The sequence below is a fragment of the Eumetopias jubatus genome, unplaced genomic scaffold (genome assembly GCF_037043125.1).
Source record: "Eumetopias jubatus isolate StellerSeaLion01/CBP00866 unplaced genomic scaffold, mEumJub1_p1.0 scaffold_11, whole genome shotgun sequence".
NCBI classification, from domain to species: domain Eukaryota; kingdom Metazoa; phylum Chordata; class Mammalia; order Carnivora; family Otariidae; genus Eumetopias; species Eumetopias jubatus.
The window spans coordinates 107,337,301-107,359,347 of record NW_028274817.1 but is presented as its reverse complement, the minus strand read 5'-3'; the positions used below and the strand labels follow the sequence as shown (position 1 = coordinate 107,359,347).

The window sequence follows — 22,047 nt, the reverse complement described above, 5'->3', positions numbered from 1 at the left end:
GGAGCAGCACTGTTTTGGTGAGGGGCACTGGAATGCCAAGTATAGGTGAGACAGGTAACCCTGTGGGATTGAAGCCGCAATACTGTCAAGATGGTGATTCTCCCTAAATTGATCTACAGATTCAAAACAATCCATATCAAAAACCCAGCAGGATTTTTTTTTTCTTTTTTGGCAGAAATTGACAGGCTGATCCTGAAATTTATATGGAAATGCAAAAGCTCTAGAAGGGCCAAAACGGTTTTGAAAAAGGACATAGTTAAAAGACTTATACTTTCCAGTTTCACAATGTACTATAAAACTACAGAAATCAAGACAGTGTTGTACTGGCATAAGTACAGACATAGAGATCAACGAGAGTCCAGAAATAAACCCTTTTATGGTCAGTTTATTTTCTACAAAGATACCAAGGCAATTCAATAGGGAAGGGATTGTCTTTTCAACAAATGGTGCTGGGACAATTGCATATCTGCAACTGTCCAAAATTTGGGATGGAGTTAAACCCTTTACTCACACTTTACACAAAAATTAACTAAAAATAGATTATAGGCCTAAATATAAGAGCTGAAACTAGCAACTTTTAAGAAGAAAACCTAGGAGTAAATCTTTGTGAACTTGAGCTAGGTAAAGTGTTCTTAAGTATGATACCAAAAGCATGATTCGTAAATGAAGAAATAAATTGGACTTTGTCAAAGTTAAAAACTTTTGCTCTTCAAAGATACCGTTAAGAAAATGAAAAGACAAGCAACCGACTGGAAGAAAACATTTGCAAATCATGTGTCTGATAGAGACTTGTATCCAGAATATATAAAGAACTCTTGCAACTCAATAATAAGAAAATAAGCAACCCAATTTAAGAATGGGCTGGAATAGCTTTTTTACCAAAGAGGAAATATGAATGGCTAATAAGTACATAAAATGATGCTCAATACATCATTAGTCATTAGAGAAATGCAAATGAAAACACCTACTAGAATGTCTATAATAAAAAGAAAAAAAAACAGTATCAAACATTGGTGAGGATGTGGAGAAACTGGAGCCCTCATAAATTGCTGGTAGGAATGTAAAATGGTGCAGCCACTTTAGAAAAGTTTGACTGTTTCACAAAATGTTAAACATAGATTTACCATTGGACTCAGCAATTGCACAACTAGGTATTTACCAAGAGAAATGAAGACATGTTTTCATAAAAATGTGTACAGAAATGTTCATAGGAGCATTATTCACAACAAAAACTTGTACACCATTGTTCATAGTATTATTCACAATAGCCAAAAGTGCAAACAATCCAAATATCCATCAACTGGTGAAAGGATTAACAAAATGTGGTATGCCCATGCGATGGAATTTACTCAGGAATAAAAAGGAATGAACTACTATTGATAGATGCTATAACATGGATGAACCTCAAAACTACTATGCTCAAGTGAAAGAAGCCAGACGCAAAAGACTACATATTATGTGATTCCAATTACGTGAAATGTCCAGAAATTGTCCGTAGAGACAAAGACTTTAAGTGGTTGCCTGGGGCCAGAGATGGAAAGGGGGACTGACTGCAGATAGACATGAGGGATCTCTTTGGGGTGATGGAAATATTCAAAATCTGGATTGTGGTTACACAGCTCTGCAAATTTAGTAAAAATCACTGAATTGTATACTTAAAGTGGGTGAATTTCATGGTATGCAAATTTTACCTCAAAGCTAACTTTTTTTAAAAAGAGATTTGGGGAGAAGTTTTCTTTTTTTTTAATCTTTTTATTTATTTATTTGAGAGAGAGAATAAGAGAGCTAGAGCACGAGCGGGGGGGAGGGTCAGAGGGAGAAGCAGACTCCCTGCCGAGCAGGGAGCCTGATGCGGGACTCGATCACAGGACTCCAGGATCATGACCTGAGCCGAACGCAGTCGCTTAACCGAGCCACCCAAGCGCCCACCTCAAAGCAAACTTTTTAAAGAGTATACTTGTAATTGTCTATGAATTCCACCTCTGCTACTTACAAGCTGTGGGATTGTGGGCATGTTATGTAATATTTTAGGGACTCAGTTTCCTCACCTGTAAAAATGGGAATTATACTATCCACCTCATCAGATTGTTGTGAGGAGTAAATAAATTAATATTTGTCAAGTCAGTGCCAATATTTAACTATAATTTTTAATTAATAACATTTCTTGTGACATTTCTACTTTCAGTACACGTTTCTGACAATGAAGCATATTATGTTCTATTATCAATGAATTCTATTTTTCATTGAGATATAATTCACATACCATAAGATTCACTCTTTTAAACTGTACAGTTTATTGGTTTTTAGTATATTCAGAAAGTTGTGCAACCATTACCACTAGTTCAACATTTTTTTAAATTGAAGTATAGTTGAAAAAAATTGAAGTATAGTTGACATACAATATTACATTAGTTTCAGGTGTATGACATAATGATTCGACATTTCTACATTTTTATCACCTCAATGGGTTTTCTGAATTGGCTGGCATAACTCTTTAGAATGTAAGATAAATTCTAAATTTATTAACTTACAGATTTGTAAGTTAATAAATTTAGGAACTAAATGCCTCCATTCAAATACAACTGTACAGTACCATCACTTAACCAATGAATGCCTTTATTGAAATAGAACTTCCTATGTTAGGTAAACTGTTGTAACCTAAAACTTATGTGATAGAAAACATATTCCTTTTAATCTTACTTCAGTATTCTATCAACACAGGTAATTTAAAGTATTCTTCACCTCTTCTTATATTTTTTGCTGGCCAGAAAAGAACACTTGTTCGTGACAGAAAATTTGTAAAGTATAGAAATGCATGGGGAGAAACAAAAATTACTCGACTTCTTGTTGATACACCGTGAAAAAAAAGGAAATTCCCCGAAGTCTTTAAATTGTAAAACACCGATTTAGTGGTAATCTTTCCATTAAAGAAGTGAGTTTTCCTGTATGGGCTTAAAAACAAACAAACAAACAAACAAAAAATGCCTCCTTGGGCTCTTACAACACCTAGCTTCCATCCTATGCTAACTCCATGCTGTGCGGTTGTAGAGCCACTACCGACCGCCTCCCGGGCCCTAGAAACCTGTCTCTGGGACCAAGTTAGGGACTTTGCTCTTCCCATCCCTGGGCCGCTGACCACTTCATCAAACCTCCGCGCGAGGGCGCCCTCCCCGCCGCCCGCCAGGTGACGCGCAGGGTCGTAAGAGCGGCCAGCGTGGCCATCACAGCCGAGCCGCACCCCGAGCCGATCTCGCCTTATTAAATTATGGAAATCATAAGATGGACCGCCCCACCGTCTGTCCTCACACCCCCAGAGAAGCTTCCGGTAAGTCTTCCGGCCATCCCCACGGAAACCGGAAATGGTTTCTCCCTCGCCAGCGCGCTTGGCGGTTGCATCACCCGCCTAGCACGGTGGGGGGGGGGGGGCTGTCTTCTTTGGGGGCTGCCCTCAGCGTTGCCTGCACAAAAATCCATCAGGTCTGCAACGAATGGATTCCGAAACTTTGCCTCCTGTTTTTTAGTGAGTCTTCCGGCAGGCCCTGTGTAAACCCAAGCGGAGAGAAGTCCAAGCAGCGAGGACCCTGCTGCACCGGCCATCCTCCTTTCCCAGGCGGGGGCCCTAGTCGGTCGTCCCGCCTCCGCTCCCCCGGCCCCACACAAGGGGACCTGCGTTCGGTTAGGCAGCGGCTGGGGCGACTTCCTTCCTCTCGGAGCAAGATGGCGGGCGGTGAGGCTGGAGTGACTCTGGGGCAGCCGCATCTTTCTCGTCAGGATCTCGCCACCTTGGTAAGGTTTCGTTCTGCAAGGATGCGGAGTGAACTCAGAAGTGGATGATCGAGCTTCCTGGGAGGCGTTGAGACGAGGCAGTGCCGGGCTGTCTGTTGGTAGCGTGCGTTAGGAGGGAGACTCCTGCCGCCGCCTGCACCTTGGCAAGTTCGCGAGCTGTGCATGGGGCTGTGAGGTTGTGGGACCTCAAGCCCCCGAAGGATTCGGCTGGAAAGTCATGACGTTAAATGTTACTAAGGCTTTTGCTTCCTAAGGTCTGGGAAGGGAATATCTACTTCGTCCTCAGTGCTAATGCTGTCAAGGTGGGGGGGGGGGGGTCTCGGGCTTTCACATCTCCCATACTGAGTGGAGGTGTAGTCTTCTGTAACGATGAAGGACTTTTAGGGCTTCCCAGTCATCAGAGTACAATACTGCCTTTGCAGGAGAAGTGCTTTAGAAGTGGAGGAGAGCTGTTCACGTGGTGGCAAGCTGTGGGTAGCAAATGTAAAGTCAAAGGAAAAGTTGTGATCTGTCTTACGTACAGCGATTTAAAATAAAAATGTTTCATTGCAGGATGTTACCAAGTTGACGCCACTTTCACACGAAGTTATCAGCAGACAAGCCACAATTAATATAGGTAAGATAAGAATAACTTGGTGACCTGACTTGCTTGATCTCGACAAGTAATTTTTAACTTCTCCCTTTGTGTGATTGCCTGAATTTTATGAGGACGCAGATGTTCCAAGAAATAGACTTTGATCCTGTGTGAGTAAAGCACCTGCTGGATTTTGTGGGAAGCATATATTGCTCAAGCCTAGCTCATGTCTAGGTGAGAAGAAAAGATACAGACATATGAAAAATTTAGCAGCATAAGGCAAGATGTAGTCGTGTGTAGCAGAAGAGGTGAAAATGTGGTGGTACTTGCCACACAGGGTTATTGCAGGGGCATAATTTTCACAGAAGTTTTATTTGGTATATAAGTGATTATTAAGGTTTTTTTTCCCCCTCCTAATTGCCGTCTAGAACTTTAGAGGAGAAGGTATGTTGACTGAGTGTCAAATTTAAATTTGACAGCCCATACAAGTGGCACAATTAAATGAACTTAAAAGTAAAGCTATCTACCGTCAGGTTATTAAGAAGTTATAAGATATGTGCTAACCTTGATAGCATTACCATAATTAAACCTGGGTTGTTTTCCTGTTTTCATGGATTCTTTTTGGTGTTGTCAGGACTCATACCTGTTTACTTCACTTTGGTTATGCTGGAAAGTTCCTTAGTATCTAGGATTTTATCTTCTCCTTATTTAGTGTTTATTTTAAATGAAGGCAGTCTTTTATGTGAGTAGAAACATAAGATGAATAGCTTTTACTATACTGGAGTATAGTTTTTGAATGAATTTGTGATTACATGGAAAGTTCCATTCAGTCCTGTATCAGAATAAGGTTTTGTTAGGAAAGAATATGAAGGACGAAAAATTGAAGTCACTGTTTGTTTTATGTTGATATTTATACTGAGTTTTAGCTTTGGGTTTTCTACTCCAGTGCTTTTTGAAATAGTGTTTGGTGTAACTGAATGTACATGAATTAATTTCTTATACTTTTTCTGTAGGTACAATTGGTCATGTAGCTCATGGAAAATCCACAGTTGTAAAAGCTATTTCTGGAGTTCACACTGTCAGGTTCAAAAATGAACTAGAAAGAAATATTACAATCAAGCTTGGATATGCTAATGCTAAGGTGAGCTTGTACTGTGGAACTAGAAATAACTTCGTTGAATGTACAGATAACAAATTTGAATCTTTTTTTCATTGGAATTTTTAGATTTATAAACTTGATGACCCAAGTTGTCCCCGGCCGGAATGTTATAGATCCTGTGGAAGTAGTACACCAGATGAGTTTCCTACAGACATTCCAGGGACCAAAGGGAATTTCAAATTAGTCAGGTGACCTCTTTCAAAAAACACTTTATACTTCATATTCTATTGTCTTGTGATTGTGTTTTTTGAAATATTTAACTGAGATTAAATTATTAAACTAATTGCTGAATGTTTTTGTTGTCTATTTTTTAATGTTATTGTCTATAATGACAGTAATTTGAAAGGTCAAGTATTTCAACCTCAATTTAGATACTTCCATTCAAGTTCTCCAAAGGAAAGGTATCATGTAAGCAGATGGAATGGAGGGAAACACAGCTCGTTGGATTTAGGGGAAGCTTTTTGCCAGGCTTTCTACATTTCTTTTAAACAATGTTGTTTCTGTTTTTTAGATAGGGGATGCACAAAGCCATTCTTAATTACCCCTCTTCAGTACATGGCTTGTTACCCATCTAGTTTCTGAATGTGATTCATATCCTGGTTCTTTATCAGAGGATACAGACCTCTACTCCCTAGTGATGTTAATGCGGTTGGGGATGGCCCACAAGGAAATTTTACATTGAGGCAAGGCTGGGACTGGGGAGAGGTGAGTGAGGCCCTTGCCTTGGTCCCAAAATGTACAAAAAAAAAAAAAAAAACACCTCAGTGATCAGGATAAACAGTATTTCGAGGCAGTGCTTTTTGAAATTGATGCAAAAAAATCCTAATAGAATATCATTTGTTTAAAGACAACTCAAAATTACAGATTTTTTTCCCTCTTGCTTCAGTATCACTATTTATTTTTGGTTCGATGTGGCATTATTAGTTACCTTTGATATTTTGCTCGTTGCAAATTTTTTTGCATTAATTTTGTTTTTAAAAATCTTAAATTTAAATATTATTTATCTTGATTAGTGAGTTTTTTGGCACTCTCTTAAATTTTGCCCCTAAGGCAGATGTCTCACTCAGCCTCACCCTGGTTCTGGTCCTCATCAGAAATCTGCAAACTTCTTTTTTTATAAGTGGCCAGATCATAAATATTTACAACTTTGCAGGCCATAGGTTCTCTGGGAAGAGGCAACTCCTCTCTGCTCTTGTGTTATGAAAGCAGATGCAAATAATATGTGCTTGAGTGGGTATGGGCCAGATTTGGCCTAAGGGCCTTAGTTTGCTAATCCCTGTTTCAGATCTTGACAGTGTGAGCATACACTTTTTAAAAATAGTGATTCTCAATAAGTAGCAGTTTGTCTAAAATAGTACTGCCATCTCTACTTCAGATTGGCAGTTCCAGCTTTTCAAGGTGTTGGAGGAATTTTTGGCAAATTATTTTTTCAGATGGCAGTGCCCATTCTGTTAACACTGTTTTAGCTTTCAAATCGATGACATTTCCAGTATATATTTTCTACCATACTCTATACCATATTCATTTTGATTGGATTTGGGAATTTCTCTGTTGAAATATGGATTGATTTTAGGACTGATTGCTATTTCTTAATTGTTAGACATGTTTCCTTTGTTGACTGTCCTGGCCACGATATTTTGATGGCTACTATGCTAAACGGTGCAGCAGTGATGGATGCAGCTCTTCTGTTGATAGGTAAATATATCAGAATTGGTTTTGACAAATCAATGTGGAGCAAATCCAAGATGGAATATTTAAACGAGCACTAAGGCCATTAAGGGTCATATTCATTACCTAAGGGTGACACAAATGGGAGCTAACATGTCATCCAGGATGACATCCCTGCCTACCAGATATCATAAAATACTAAGCAAGGTGGATGTGGGGCTGATATGAGAATTCTTAGGTTAGTATATATTTTTAAATCAAAGTCAGTAGTGCATTTTTCCCACCTAGATCACATGAGATGATTTATTATTTTAATTTTAAATTTGTAAGTGTACATGTATTTTTCATCCACTGCAATGTTGATGTATAGTGGTTTTATTTAGATGCAAATCTTATAGTAAGTGCTGAAGTGTAGACCTAATTGGGGTTTTCAAAGCTGGGGTTGTGCTACCTTCCTTATGTGAGCTGTCAAGAGATTTCATTGCTATGGGACATTATTTTTATTTTTTCAAAGATTTTATTTGAGATTGAGAAACAGAGATAGAGCAAGAGCAGGGAAGAGAGGGAGAAGCAGCCTGAGCAGGGAGCCTGATGGTGGGCTCGATTCTAGGACCCTTGGATCATGATCTGAGCCAAAGGCAGACACTTCATCTATGGGACATAATTTTTTTAGAGGATGCCAAGTAGATACAGTACAGGACAGCTCAATATCACTGCTTGGGGAAGGTGACTGTTGGAGTGCCCCCCAAAAAAATGCCAATTTCTTTATGATAACACTGTTCGTTAACTGTGCATTTAGTGTTCTTATCTCCCTTTGTTAGGGAGTACCCTTTGGTAGTAGTTGAAATTCACAGACTGTAGTAAGTGTTTTCCCTTAATTACTCTTTACCTCTCAGGAGCTTAACTGGGCCGAAACATCTCTAAGACTGGATAGAGCCAGAGGGCTATACCTTATACCTTAGCAAAGGCTAAGGGCAGACCCTGGGATGCCAAACTTGTTGATTCCAAGCTTCTTGCATAGCACCAGGGATAAAAGCCAAATGATCTGAAGGCTCCAGTGAACGCAGGCACAGAGGGTGAAACAGGGCAAAAGGTGGATGCTTGGCAGTGATATCCAGGACTTTTGCCTGGAGTAAGGCTAGGACATGCAAAAGTTTCCTTTAAGTTTGTTTTGGTAGTAAAATACACAAAATAAAATTTACCATTATAACTATTTAAAGTGTACAACTCAGTGACATTAAGTACATTCACAGTGTTCTGCAAGCATCACCAATTTCTAATTCCAGAACATTTTCGTTGCCCCAGAAGGATACCCCATGCCCATTAAACAGTCACTCTATGCCATACCTTCCCCCCATCTCCTGGCAACCACTAATCTGCTTTCTGTCCCTATGGATTTGCCTATTCTGGATATTTGCAGTTAATTCTCATGCATCTTTTTTATTCCTCATCATCTAGCTGGTAATGAGTCTTGTCCTCAGCCTCAGACTTCTGAACACCTGGCTGCTATAGAAATCATGAAACTGAAGCATATTTTGATTCTACAAAATAAAATTGATTTGGTAAAAGAAAGTCAGGCTAAAGAACAGTATGAACAGATCCTTGCATTTGTACAAGGTAAGAAGCCATAATTGCTAATAAATCTATGAATCACTTTGAGAGGTATTTAATCCAGATACCGGATGTTAAATTTAACTTTTACTATAATAGACTATCTGAAATAGATAAATTTATGCATCTTAAAACCTTATTTCTCTACCTACTACTTGTTAGTCACCGGATACAATTAGTGATATCTGTTTGTGAATTTGATAAACTAAAGCACATACATCTTTTCATCCATGTATATTTAAAATACTTTCTTACTGAAGTATAGTTGACATACTGTTACGTTAGTTTCAAGTGTACAACTCAGTGATTCGACAGTTCTGATAATTCTATACATTATGCAGTGTTCCTGACAGTAAATGTAGTTACCGTCTGTTACCACACAAAATTGTTAAAATATTATTGTCTATGTTCAGTATGCTATACATTTCATCCTGGTGACTTACTTTATAATTGGAAGTTTAAACTGAAGTATATTTTTGCTGGCTGAAAGTTAGAACTGAAGTTGTGTTCTGGAAACTGAGTCGGTTTAGGAAAAAAAGTCCTTTTTAATGAAAAAAGCTTTTTTTGTTTTAAACTTAAGTCTTAAACTACTCTTACCTAATACATTGATCATTGGAAGTGACAGTGATATATTTAATTTTTATAGCGTTCATTTCTCTGTTGCATAGGGTTTTTCATTTCAGGGAAGACATGATGCATGTTATTGTTGACAATTCTCTCTCAGCTTTGTTGGAAGGGTTGACTCCCATGAACCTAGATCTGTCGTGATGAAAAAGAATAAGTCATTTTGATTAAAATCTAATTATGTTTGGTCCATTTCTTTGACCAACCTGTTTGACATATTATTAATAAGGAGCAAATATTTTATGAGCCAGTAGTCTTTGATTAGCAAAGAGTCTGTAATTTTACCTTGACATTTTTGGGGAGGTTAATTACACGTTATTAGAAATCTTTAAACTAGTAAAGTGCTTTTTCCCAGGAGTGTTAGTAGTTTATTCCTTTAGACAGTATTATCATTTTAGTATAGTAAATACATGTGTAAATATATTTTAACAGTTTTTTTCCATAAAGGGACTAGTGTTCATTTTCAGGAGTAAAACAAGCAGAATACTGCCACCTTTCTAAACAGAATTATCACTTTGCATTTGTTTGTTGCTGGCATTTGTGTGAGGATGTTTAGGCATCTATTTTAGTTTTTTTTTTTAAGATTTATTTCTTTTAGAGAAGGGGCAGAAGAAGAGGGAGAGGGAGAATCTTTTTTTTTTTAATAGATTTTTATTTATTTATTTATTTATTTGACAGAGAGAGAGCACAAGCAGGGGGAATGGCAGGCAGAGGGAGGAGCAGGCTTCCCTCTGAGAAGGGAGCCCGATGTGGGGCTCGATCCCAGGACCCTGGGACCATGACCTGAGCCAAAGGCAGACGTTTAACCAACTGAGCCACCCAGGTGCCCCGAGGGAGAGGGAGAATCTTAAGCAGACTCCCTGCTGAGCACAGAGCCTGGCATGGGGCTCCATCCTACGACTCCCAAGATCATGACCTGAGCTGAACCAAGATCAGGAGGCTCAACTGACTGAGCCACCCAGGCTCCCCTAGGCATCTATTTTAGTCATCTTAACCTTTCCTGTAACATAGAAAGATCAAGTTCTGTAAAACTAAAGAATCTTAATCTTTTTGAATTTTATATAGGTACAGTAGCAGAAGGAGCTCCTATTATTCCAATTTCTGCTCAGCTGAAATACAATATTGAAGTTGTTTGTGAGTACATAGTGAAGAAAATTCCAGTACCCCCAAGAGACTTTACTTCAGAACCCCGACTTATTGGTAAGTGATAGTATTTGTCTTTAGCTCTTAATTTGATCTTTTTCACATTGGTGATTCCTCCTTTTTTTTTTTTTTAAGATTTTATTTGTCAGAGAGAGTACATGCACAAGCAGGGGGAGCGGCAGGCAGAGGGAGAAGCAGGCTCCCTGCTGAGCAAGGAGCCCGATGTGGGACTTGATCCTAGGACCCTGGGATCATGACATGAGCTGAAGGCAGACACTTAACCAACTGAGCCACCCAGGCATCCCTTGATTCCTCTTGAAGGGTGTTTATTAATACTTCTCTTTCTGCAGAGATAATAATCTCCATAAAAATATTTTTTGATTCTGGGATTGTATTGGCAGTGCTAGATTGCATTACTGGTAGAGGGACAGAGTCCCCACACAGAAGGAACTTTTAACCTTTTTGTGTTCTGTATATGGCGTGTCACGTGATCAAGATGGAGTCATACGGTATTCTCCATGGACTTAAAATGTTTTAGTCAGGAATAGGATATTAGAACTTTCGTACAAATGTTTTCATTGTACCATTAATGAAGATTTTCATGTCCTTTTCACTTTTATTTAAGTTCATAGATTGAACTTAAATATTGGTACTGTGCTAAGCTTGTGGTTCCTACACAGAGATGTAGCAGTCTTTTTAAAACAGACATTTGAGCCTCTCTGGGCCTGCACCTGGTGCCCCCCTTTATATTGTGGGAAGTGTTCTCTTGGGTGATTGTGATGCGTATCCTTGTTAAGGGTCACTGCTCTCAGGACCTAAGTTCAGTTCATGTAGTTCTAAAGTTGTTTTGTAGTTTTTAAAACTAAATTTTAATTTAAGAAGTTATACAGAGGTAGATAAAGAAATAGTCCATAGTTTCCCTGCCTTTTGCTTCTAGCCCCTTAGCCCAGAAGTAACCAAAGTTAATGGTGTGTGTTATTCTCACACCTTCCTCTTTATTCACATCATTATGTATAAACATGTACGTGTTTCCTGTTTTAGTTTTATTTTATGGAAATTGTGTGTTATATTTGTCTAGTTTTTTTTGTGTGTGTTTTAAATAGTATATGTGGGTTATCCTTTTAGGTCATTACATTATAGGTCAAACATTCTTTTTTAGGGGTACCTGGGTGGTGAAGTTGGTTAGGTGTCCAAACTCTTGGTTTCAGCTCAGGTCGTGATCTCACGGTCATGGGATTGAGGCCCATGTTGGGTTCCACGCTCAGTGCAGAGTCTGCTTAAGTTTCTTTCTCCCTCTCCCTCTGCTCATCCCCCCAACATGCATGTACGTTCTCTCCAAAATAAATAAATCTTTAAAAAAAAAAAAAAAACTCAAAACATTCTTTAATACCTGCTGATATTCCAAAGTATGGATGTACCATAATATGCCTCTTATCAATTAACTTTTAATTTATTTCCACTATTTTCATCATAAGTAAGCCTGTAATAAACATAGGAGTACTGATAGTAGATTCTGTTACAAAGTCGCCCTTGTGTGTGTAACTATTATGTGGCTACTATCTTAGAAAAGTTATCTTAGTAAAGAATATTTCTCTTAAAGTTAAAATGAGCAGAATTTGTTTTCTTTTAGTTATTAGGTCCTTTGATGTCAACAAACCTGGCTGTGAAGTTGATGACCTTAAGGGTGGTGTAGCTGGTGGTAGTATTCTAAAAGGAGTATTAAAGGTAAACTGGATTTTTATTGTTGTGTTTTTATTTTATTTTTCTCTTGTCTTAGTCATAAGGTTAATAGTATGGACACTCCAAATTGAAAGTAAAATTTTTTTCCTTTTTGAGTATGGAGCACATTTTATATGGAGATAAGCTTGTGTGGTAGGTAGTTAACAACAGTGGGATGGATGTTTCTGGTTTTGAAGCTCACTTCCACTTTTCTTTTTTTTTTTTTTTTAGTAACAGTCCTCAACATAGAGAAATAATTGCCTGAAATTTTCAGTTTTGGTGTCTTCCTATTAGGACTTTTGGTTTGTAAGTGATAATGGTGTCGTCCCACAGTAATTCTAATTACTAACTTACATGTTTACAGGTGGGCCAGGAGATAGAAGTCAGACCTGGTATTGTTTCCAAAGATAGTGAAGGAAAACTCATGTGTAAACCAATCTTTTCCAAAATCGTGTCACTTTTTGCAGAACATAATGATCTTCAATATGCTGCTCCAGGAGGTCTTATTGGTAAGGATTTTTCTCTCATCCCTACATTTTTAATTTGTGGTATTTTTCATGGGAAAAGGATTACCCAGAAAGATAATATTGTAGATTTTTAATTGAGTATTTTATTTATTTATTTATTTTTAATTTTTTATTTATTTTTTTTGCCAGAGAGACAGTGAGAGAGGGAACACAAGCAGGGGGAGTGGGAGAGGGAGAAGCAGGCTTCCCACCGAGCAGGGAGCCCAGTGCAGGGCTCGATCCCAAAACCCTGGGATCACGACCTGAGCTGAAGGCAGACACTTAACGACTGAGTCACCCAGGCGCCCCTTAATTGGGTATTTTAAATAATTGATTGGAGTGGGAAACATTCGTGTGGTTAAGCTGTTAGTTTTAGTTCATAAAATGGTTTCATGTGTTTGTAAGAGTTATTTTTAAGGATAAAGAAGAATACATTTTGGTTTAGTATATGAAGTAATTCCTTTTAGCAGTAATAAAATAAGTTTTATGATCCAGCATTTAAAATGATCAAGTATACTTTTTTGTCTACACAATTTTGGTGGTAGAGAGTGGTGGTTTTTTTGTGTGTTTTGCAAATGGAAAGTTACCCACAAATGTCAATTGAATCCTGTCAGGTCATGTTTACTCTGAGGTGGGAATAAAAAAATAACTCTGAATGTGTAGCAGTTACTGAGATGATTTTATGGATTTTTCTAGTTCCTTACAACTTAGTGTCTTACCAGATACCCAGAAAAAGACAAGATTCAAAGGGAATTAGATATGTTGTTCCTTTGGATTAAAGAAGAAATTGTTGGATAAAGAAGTTTGTCTTTTGGTTCTCTGGTTTTTGGGTATATAATTCACTTTTCTATCCTGTAATTAAGAGTTTAGTGTATATAATTTAATGATAACGCTCATGTAGCCACCACTCAGCTTGAACAGTTATCAGTACTTTACCAGTCTTGCTTCATCTTTATGTCTCCTTCCCTCTCCTCATACGTGGCTAAAATATTTTAAAGTGGATCCCAGGAATCATATGTGAAGTCCTGAAGTTATTTTTTTATCAGCCTTCCAGGGGAGAAATGGCAGGCAAATATTCTAAAAATTACTCATTATGAATTTTTATCTTTTCAACCTTTATTAAGTATATTAGACTCATTTTTGAGTTATGCTGTCCTCTCTGTCCTTTGTTTAGAATTTAAATCAAGAGACTGTTCTCAAATGCCCAACTAATCCATGGGTTTTTGTTTCTATTTCTTCAGGTAAGGTAGGTACTTTGTCATGCCTGTGTAGCTATTACATGAGTATGAGAATATATGAGTATGAGAAACGTGTATTAAAATGTACAGGTATACGTTGTACTTGTTTGACTAAGTTTTGGGTAAACTGCTTTATAGAAAATAAAAGTTGGGCTTTATATATCTTGTTTTTATATCAGGAGTGGGAACAAAAATTGACCCCACTTTGTGCCGGGCTGACAGAATGGTGGGACAGGTACTTGGTGCAGTTGGAGCTTTACCGGAGATCTTCACAGAATTGGAAATCTCCTATTTCCTACTTAGACGGCTGCTAGGTGTACGCACTGAAGGAGACAAGAAAGCAGCAAAGGTAAGTGCTTTCTGTAATTCCTGTTTCAGAAAAGTGGCAGTCATGTTAGGACCAGTTTTGAGGTTCATTCTTTTATAGTTAACGTGGGATTAAGATAAAGAAAAGGTGAGTAAATTTGGCTTTCTACTTTCAGGAAGTTGAAAAGTCTCAGGTTAGCAGAGATGGAAAATTACTGGTATCTATTGTTGGCAAGGATGTAGGAAAATAAGCAGTCATTTTTGGAAAGCATTTTCTTGATTTGGGCGTTTATCTTTCCTCGATTTATTTTCTAGGTGCAAAAGCTCTCTAAGAATGAAGTGCTCATGGTGAACATAGGATCCCTGTCAACAGGAGGAAGAGTTAGTGCAGTCAAGGCCGATTTGGGCAAAATCGTTTTGACTAATCCTGTGTGCACAGAAGTAGGAGAAAAAATTGCCCTTAGCCGAAGAGTTGAGAAACACTGGCGGTAAGCTTACAAGCCTTTGTCACTATCTAATAAAAAAGACAGTTCCCTTAAGTTCTTGGTGGTGTGCATGCACACTTTACCTTAAACACAGCAGTTCTTTAGGTCAGCTGTTTATTTGGATGACTTTGAATCTGTATTTCTAGCCCTGATTTGTGATACACACAACCTATGAAAAAACCAATGAATTTAGGTTCAGTATTTCTCTTTGGATTTTTAAAACTTTATATTTGGAAATAATTTCAAACTTAACAAGAAAATTGCAAGAGTTGCACACAACTCCTGTTTCCTTTTCCCAGATACACAATTTATTTGTGTGTGTGTGTGTGTGTGTGTGTGTGTATTCTATTATGTATAAACTTTTTTCTCAACTGTTTGAGGAGTGGGTTGTGTATATCATACCTCTTGATCTCTTAACACACTGGTGTATATTTCCTAAAAACAAGGACATTATCTTAAGCACTACAAGAAGTTAACATCAATAAATTACTGAAACCTACAGTTGATAGTCCAGTTATACAGCTTGTCCCAGTAATGTCCTCTAGTCCCTCTGGTCTAGGCTCACTCACTGCATTTAGTTGTCATATGTCTCTTTGATCTCTAATTGGGTACTTCCTCAATTTTTTTTGTCTTACTTGACATTGACTATTTTGAAGAATACATTCTTACTCTTCCTCAATTTGAGTTTATCTGATACTTCCTAAGATTAGATTCAGGTTATGTATTCTTGGCTGGAATACTTATATAGGTAGTGATGTCTTCTCAGGAAATCACAGCCAGAGGCCCATGAGATCTGATTGCTCCTCCTTGTGGAGGTTAATTTTGATTATGCAGTTGAAGTGTTGTCCAGTTTTTCTACTATATATTCTTTATACCTGTGCACCTATTAAGCATTTTGTGGGAAGAGTCATTGAGTCTCGGTGAATAGCTTACTCCTCATCACATCTCATCCCCCTGGATTTAGCATCCACTGATGATTCTTGTCTGAATTGAACTTGATTATATGATTACAAAATGACACCCCTCCCCCAACCCACCACTTCTCATTTATTGTTTTTTTCCCTATTGTTTATTTAACTGGTTATAATATAGACTCGTGGAGTTCTATTTTATTTCAATAGGTTATGAATCATTACTGTCCTTATTTATTTTAATGCCAAATTGTTCAGGATTTGTCTAGTAGCGATCCTTCAAGCTGGCTTCTGTGTCCTTTTGACATGTCCCCATCATTTTTTTTAATGTACTTTTTAAGATTTTATTTATTTCACAGAGAGATTGCGACAGCAGGAACACAAGAAGGGGGAGTGGGAGAGGGAGAAGCAGGCTTCCCACTGAGCAGGGAGCCCGATGTGGGGCTCGATTCCAGGACCCTGGGATCATGACCTGAGCCGAAGGCAGACGCTTAACAACTGAGCCACCCACGCGCCCCTCATTTTTTTTTTTTAACAGTTCCTTAGTTTCTGGCACAAGATATTCCAAACTCATCTTATACTTCCCCTGCTCCAGTTTTAAAATTGGCCGTTTCTCCAGGAAAGCCTGGTTTCTTTTAATGGGGAATGATATTTAGAAATGAAGATCTGGGTGCTAGAAGTGCTCATTGTTCCTAGGGTGCTATTTCTTCTATGTCCTTTGAGTGGATAAGCAAGGAGACACATCTTTGACTTCTGACTGTTTGCTCTCAGTTACCTAGTTAGTTACTGAATCTACCCTTTACTTTCTATTCTATGTGGCCTCATTATGCCCCTTACTGCCATCATTTCATACTTAAAAGTTACTGCAAAAGATGGGGTGCCCAGGTGGCTCATTCAGTTGAGCGGCTGCCTTCGCCTCAGGTCATGATCCCAGGGTCCTGGGATCAGGTCCTGCATCAGGCTTCCTACTCAGTGGGGAGCCTGCTTCTCCCCCTGCTGTGCGTGCCCTCTCTCTCTCTCTCTCTCTCTCTCCCCCCCCCTCTCTCTCTCTAACAAAAAAGTTACCGCAGAAGATTCCTAATTTGCCTCTTTGTTAGTTAAGAGCTCAGTCAAAATTAATCTTCCTAAAACATTTTTATTATGCTGTGTTCATTAATTTCCAGTAGTTCTCACTACTTTATGATATTCTGGACCTTTCTGGAAACCTGCTTCAATGCATTTTATTTCTTCCTGCTTTGTCTCATACAAACCATCTAAATTACACTGTTCTGGGTCCTCATTGTTGTCATAATTATTCAGATCACCTTCGGCGCTCTGTTTTTTGCTGACTACTTCCCTTATTAAGGTTTCCCTGATACTGTGCCCCATGAAGGTCTCTCATCACTTACTGTTCAGAAGATTGATTTGAATTATTACTCTATAATTTAGAGAGTTAAACTTCTAGTTGAATTTTAAGTAAATAACCCTGCTTTGTGGTGATTTATGTCATTTGATTTTACTCTTTGGTGTGATTATACCATTAGCTATTATAGACACACTGATTCCCAGGGTATTTTAAAATAGGCTTAAATAATAAACTTCCAGAAACTCTCAACAGGGAATGTATTATTCTCACTTAGTTAGAATGGTACATTTCCTAGATCAGAACAGATTTTAAAATAAAAGGATTTTTTTGTGTGTCTGCCCACTAATACTATAAGAGGATTCTATCCACATGAAACTAGATTTCGCTTAAAAATTAGCAAGACTCCACCAGAAAACTGTTACTACTAATAATAAATGGATTCAAGAAAGTTGTAGGATACAAAATTAATATATAGAAATCTGTTGTACTTCTATATACTAATAACAGAGTAGCAGAAAGAGAAATTAAGAAAACGATTCTATTTATGGTTGCTCCAAAAAGAAAAAAAGAATTAAAAAAAGAATAAAATACCTAGGAATAAATCTAAGGAGGTGAAAGACCTATACTCTGAAAACTATAAGACTTTGGTGAAAGAAATTGAAGACAATACAAACAAATGGAAAGATACACTATGCTTATGGATTAGAAGAATTAATATTGTTGAAATGGTGTTACTGTCCAAAGCAATCTACAGATTCAGTGCAATTCCTATCAAAATTCCATAGCATTTTTCATAGAATTAGAATAAATAATCCTAAAATTTGTGTGGAACCACAAAAGATCCCGAATAGCCAAAACAGTCTTGAGAAAAAAGTACAAAGCTGGAGATATCACAATCCCGGATTTCAAGCTGTCTTGCAAACCTGTAGTAATCAAAACAGTATGGTACTGACACAAAAAAACAGACAAATAGATCCATGGAACAGAATAGTCAAGAAAAAAACCCATGCTTATGTGGTCAGTTAATCTATGACAGAGGAAAGAATATACAGTGGGGAAAAGAATCTCTTCAAAAAATGGTGCTAGGAAAACTGGACAGCTACACACAAAAGAGTGAAACTGGACCACCTTTTTTTTTTTAAGATTTTATTTATTTGAAACAGAGCATGTGCACAAGCGCGGGGGATGGGGAGACAGAGGGAGAAGGAAAAGCAGACTCCCCGCTGAGCAGGGAGTCCGACTTGGGGCTCTATCCCAGGACCCTGAGTTCATGACCTGAGCTGAAGGCAGACACTTAACTGACTGAGCCACCTAGGCGCCCCAAAACTGGACCACTTTTTACACCATACCCCAAAATAAATTCAAGACCTAAATGTGAGACCCAAAACCGTAAAATTCTTTTTTTTTTTTGTAAATATTTTATTTATTTGACAGAGAGACACAGCAAGAGAGGGAACACGAGCAGGGGGAGTGGGAGAGGGAGAAGCAGGCTTCCCGAGGAGCAGGGAGCCCGATATGGGACTCGATCCCAGGACCCTGGGATCATGACCTGAGCTGAAGACAGACACTTAACAACTGAGCCACCCAGGCGCCCCCCAAAACCGTAAAATTTTTTTTTTTTTTTTTTTATTTATTAGAGAGAGAGCACATGAGAAGAGGGAAGGTCAGAGGGAGAAGCAGACTCCCTGCTGAACAGGGAGCCCGATGCGGGACTTGATCCTGGAACTCCAGGATCATGACCTGAGCCAATAACTAACTGAGCCACCCAGCGCCCAAAACGGTAAAATTCTTAAAACAGGCAGTAATCTTTGACATCAGCTTTAGCAGCATATTTATGGATATGTCTCCTCAAGCAAGGGAAAAGCAAAAATAAACTATTGGGACGACACCAAAATATAATAAAGTTTTTGCACAGCAAAGAAACCATCAGCAAAATGAAAAGACATTCTACTGAATGGGAAAAGGTATTTGTAAATGATGTATCCGATAAGGGTTTAATATCCAAAATATATAAAGAACTTCCACAACTACACGCCAAGTAAGCCAAACAATTCAGTTTTAAAAAGGGCAGTGCACCTTAATAGACATTTTTCCAAAGACATACAGGTGACCAACAAACACATGAAAAAAATGCTCAGTATCACTAATAGTCGGGAAAATACAAATCAAAACCACAGTGAGTTATACACCACTCCTGAATGGCTAGTGTCAAAAGGACAAGAAAAACGGGCACCTGGGTGACTCGGTTGGACATCCGACTCTTGATTTCAGCTCCGGTCATGATCTCAGGATTGTGAAATCGAGCCCCATGTTGGGCTCCACTCTGGTGGGGGGTCTGTTTGAGATTCTCTTTTTCTCAAATAAATAAATAAATCTTTAAAAAAAAACCCAAAAGTCAAGAAATAAGTGTTGGTAAGGATGTGAAGGAAAGGGAACCCTCATACACTGTTCGTGGGAATATAAATTGGTGAGACTACTATGGAAAACATTATGGAAGTTCCTCAGAAACTTAAAATGAAAATACTATATCATTTGGTAATTCTACTGGGTATTTACCCAAAGAAAACAACACTAATTTGAAAAGATAATGTGTGTATGTATCAATGTTTATTGCTGTGTTATAATAGCCAAGTGTCCATCTGTAGATGAGTGGATGAAGTAGATGTGGTATATATACACAATGAAATATTACTCAGCCATAAAAAAATAGTCTTGCCGTTTGTGACAACATGGATGGATCTAGAGGGTATTATGCTAAGTGAAGTAAGTTGGAGAAAGACAAATACTATATGATTTCAGTCATCGGTGGAATCTAAAAAACAGGCTCATAAATACAGAGAACAAGGGACACCTGGGTGGCTCAGTCGGTTAAACGGCTGCCTTCGACCTGGGTCGTGATCCCAGGGTCCTGGGATCGAGTCTCGCATCGGGCTCCTTGCTCAGCGGGGAGCCTGCTTCTCCCTCTTTCCCTCTGCTTGTGCTCTCTCTGTCAAATAAATAAAATCTTCAAAAATATATATACAGAGAGAGGACAATTAGTGGTTTCTGGTGGGGGGGATGAGGTAGGTAGGGGGACAAGTGCAATAGGTGAAAGGGATTAAGGCTTCCAGTTATAAAATAAATAAGTCCTAGAAATGAAAAGTGCACATTAGGGAGCATAGTCAATAATATTGTAATGTATGGTGCCAGATGGTGAGTACACTTGTAATAAGCATAGAATAATATGTAGAATTGTCAAATCACTATGTTGTACACCTGAAACCAATATATTGTATGTCGATTTTACTTCAATAATAAATTGAAATAAAAAATAGTCAAATTTTTAAAAATTAGCAAGTATGTTAAAATTATTAAATGAGAGCATCTGAATGATCTTTACATTCCCTAGGATTGTGGTTTTACCCCGTGTTTAGATGGGTTTTGTTCTTGAAGCTGTTGTTGAGGTAGCAATCCATCCTGGCCATTAATTAGAGCAAACATTGAAAGAGGGAGCAGAGGTACCTCTGCTATTCAGAGTATCTGCTAATAGACTATACGTTCTTCTAGTTCGTCTCTTAATTTTCTTTACCAGCCAAGGTCATGCTAAATCCTTTGTGATCTGTTGAGTGCTGTGAATGGTAAAAAAGCATTTTTTCAAGGAGAAAAGGATAGAAAATGAGATTTTTTAGAAAATCAGACTGTGGTAGATTGTGTATCAGCATGATTCCTTAGTTGGACTGGAAGACTGGTGGTTCTGGAGGGGTGAGTATATTTCAATAGAGTGAAGACAAACACATTTGTAGTAGCAACTTTTTGTTTGCTTTTTTGGTCATTCATTCTGGCTAGGGCCCATCTTTGCGGGTCTGAGGATCTAAGAAGAAAGTGTGAGCTTTCTTGAAGCAGCAGGTTTTGGGAACATTCAGATTTAGCAGATAAGCAAGTAAAACCAGTTATGTCATATGATTGTGTGGTAATGATAATGAAATGGGTGTAAAATCATAGTTGTAAAAATTTTTTTTTTTTGCAGTTTAATTGGTTGGGGTCAAATAAGAAGAGGAGTGACAATCAAGCCAACAGTAGATGATGACTGAAGAATTCCAGTGAAATATACATTTGGATGGAGTCGGGATTTCTCTTTACAACCTGGGGGTATATTTTCAAAGCAATACTGGGAAATTAATTTCACAGCTCATTACCTTAGTGGTGGCTGTAAGGTTATTCTCATTTTTTGGTGATGAAAATTTAACTTTTAGTGCTAAAATAGGGTCTACAATAAATGTAAAAATTGGCATAATGTTGGATTGAATCTACATTTTAGCAGAAATTAATCATTCCCAAATAATGTCTAATTTATACATTAGTGCAGGTTTGAAATGAAACTCTTTGCTGCAACCAGCCCTTTCTGTAGCACACATACCAACAAACCTGTTTCAAATAAAGGTTTTCTTCTTACTTTGCATGATTCATCTTTGAGTGGTTCCAGGCTTGAAGGACTATCGTAACCAGTAAAAACTTGAAGACTCAAGTTCTTGAAAACCAGCTTTCCTTTGCCCCATGTTTTATGTTGCTTTATCTTTGAAATTATGAGTGAAAAGGAAATTAATAAAAATTATCCTTTAGAGCATAGGAACTCATTTCCATGGTCACACCTTTTTTTCCCTTCCTCTTTTCCTTAACTGGAACACAGGAAACTAGAGCCAGAAGTTCTCACCTCCCTGTGGTGCCCTGCAATTGTTTCTGCATTGGTTTATACCTGAAACCTGATAGCCTTCCCCCATTGGAAAACATTGTTAAGCCAGATGATTCTAGATAAGTAACATAGATCTTTCTAGGCCTTATTTTATATTTTTTCTTAACTGCTTAATATGGTTATAATGTAGATTCTAATATTAGTAACCTTTGGACCTTTCAAGAGGTCAGTGATGTTAGAAAGCAAAGGGTGAGCCTTTTGGTTTTTAACTTATTCTGCATTTTCTTATATTTTTCCTGTGCT

The 22,047-nt window shown here is 38.0% G+C and overlaps 1 protein-coding gene across 1 annotated transcript; it reads left to right on the top strand.

Moving 5' to 3' along the window:
- The first annotated feature begins 3,441 nt into the window (after positions 1-3,441).
- On the top strand, positions 3,442-21,506 carry EIF2S3 (eukaryotic translation initiation factor 2 subunit gamma). The gene is made up of 12 exons (XM_028122551.2): positions 3,442-3,786; positions 4,339-4,402; positions 5,374-5,501; positions 5,586-5,707; positions 7,120-7,214; positions 8,646-8,804; positions 10,488-10,622; positions 12,196-12,290; positions 12,649-12,793; positions 14,208-14,377; positions 14,650-14,822; positions 21,082-21,506. The coding sequence occupies exons 1-12, from the start codon at positions 3,718-3,720 to the stop codon at positions 21,143-21,145; spliced, it is 1,419 nt and encodes a 472-aa protein (XP_027978352.1). The 5' UTR covers positions 3,442-3,717; the 3' UTR covers positions 21,146-21,506.
- Positions 21,507-22,047: the final 541 nt, after the last annotated feature.

What these genes read in the sequence shown, in the direction of transcription:
- EIF2S3 (XM_028122551.2), top strand. Translation starts at nt 3,718, where the DNA reads ATGGCGGGCGGTGAGGCTGGAGTGACTCTGGGGCAGCCGCATCTTTCT. An exon ending in ACAAGCCACAATTAATATAG is followed by an intron (nt 4,403 to 5,373) that starts GTAAGATAAGAA and finishes CTTTTTCTGTAG; the next exon opens with GTACAATTGGTCATGTAGCT. An exon ending in TTCAGAACCCCGACTTATTG is followed by an intron (nt 10,623 to 12,195) that starts GTAAGTGATAGT and finishes GTTTTCTTTTAG; the next exon opens with TTATTAGGTCCTTTGATGTC.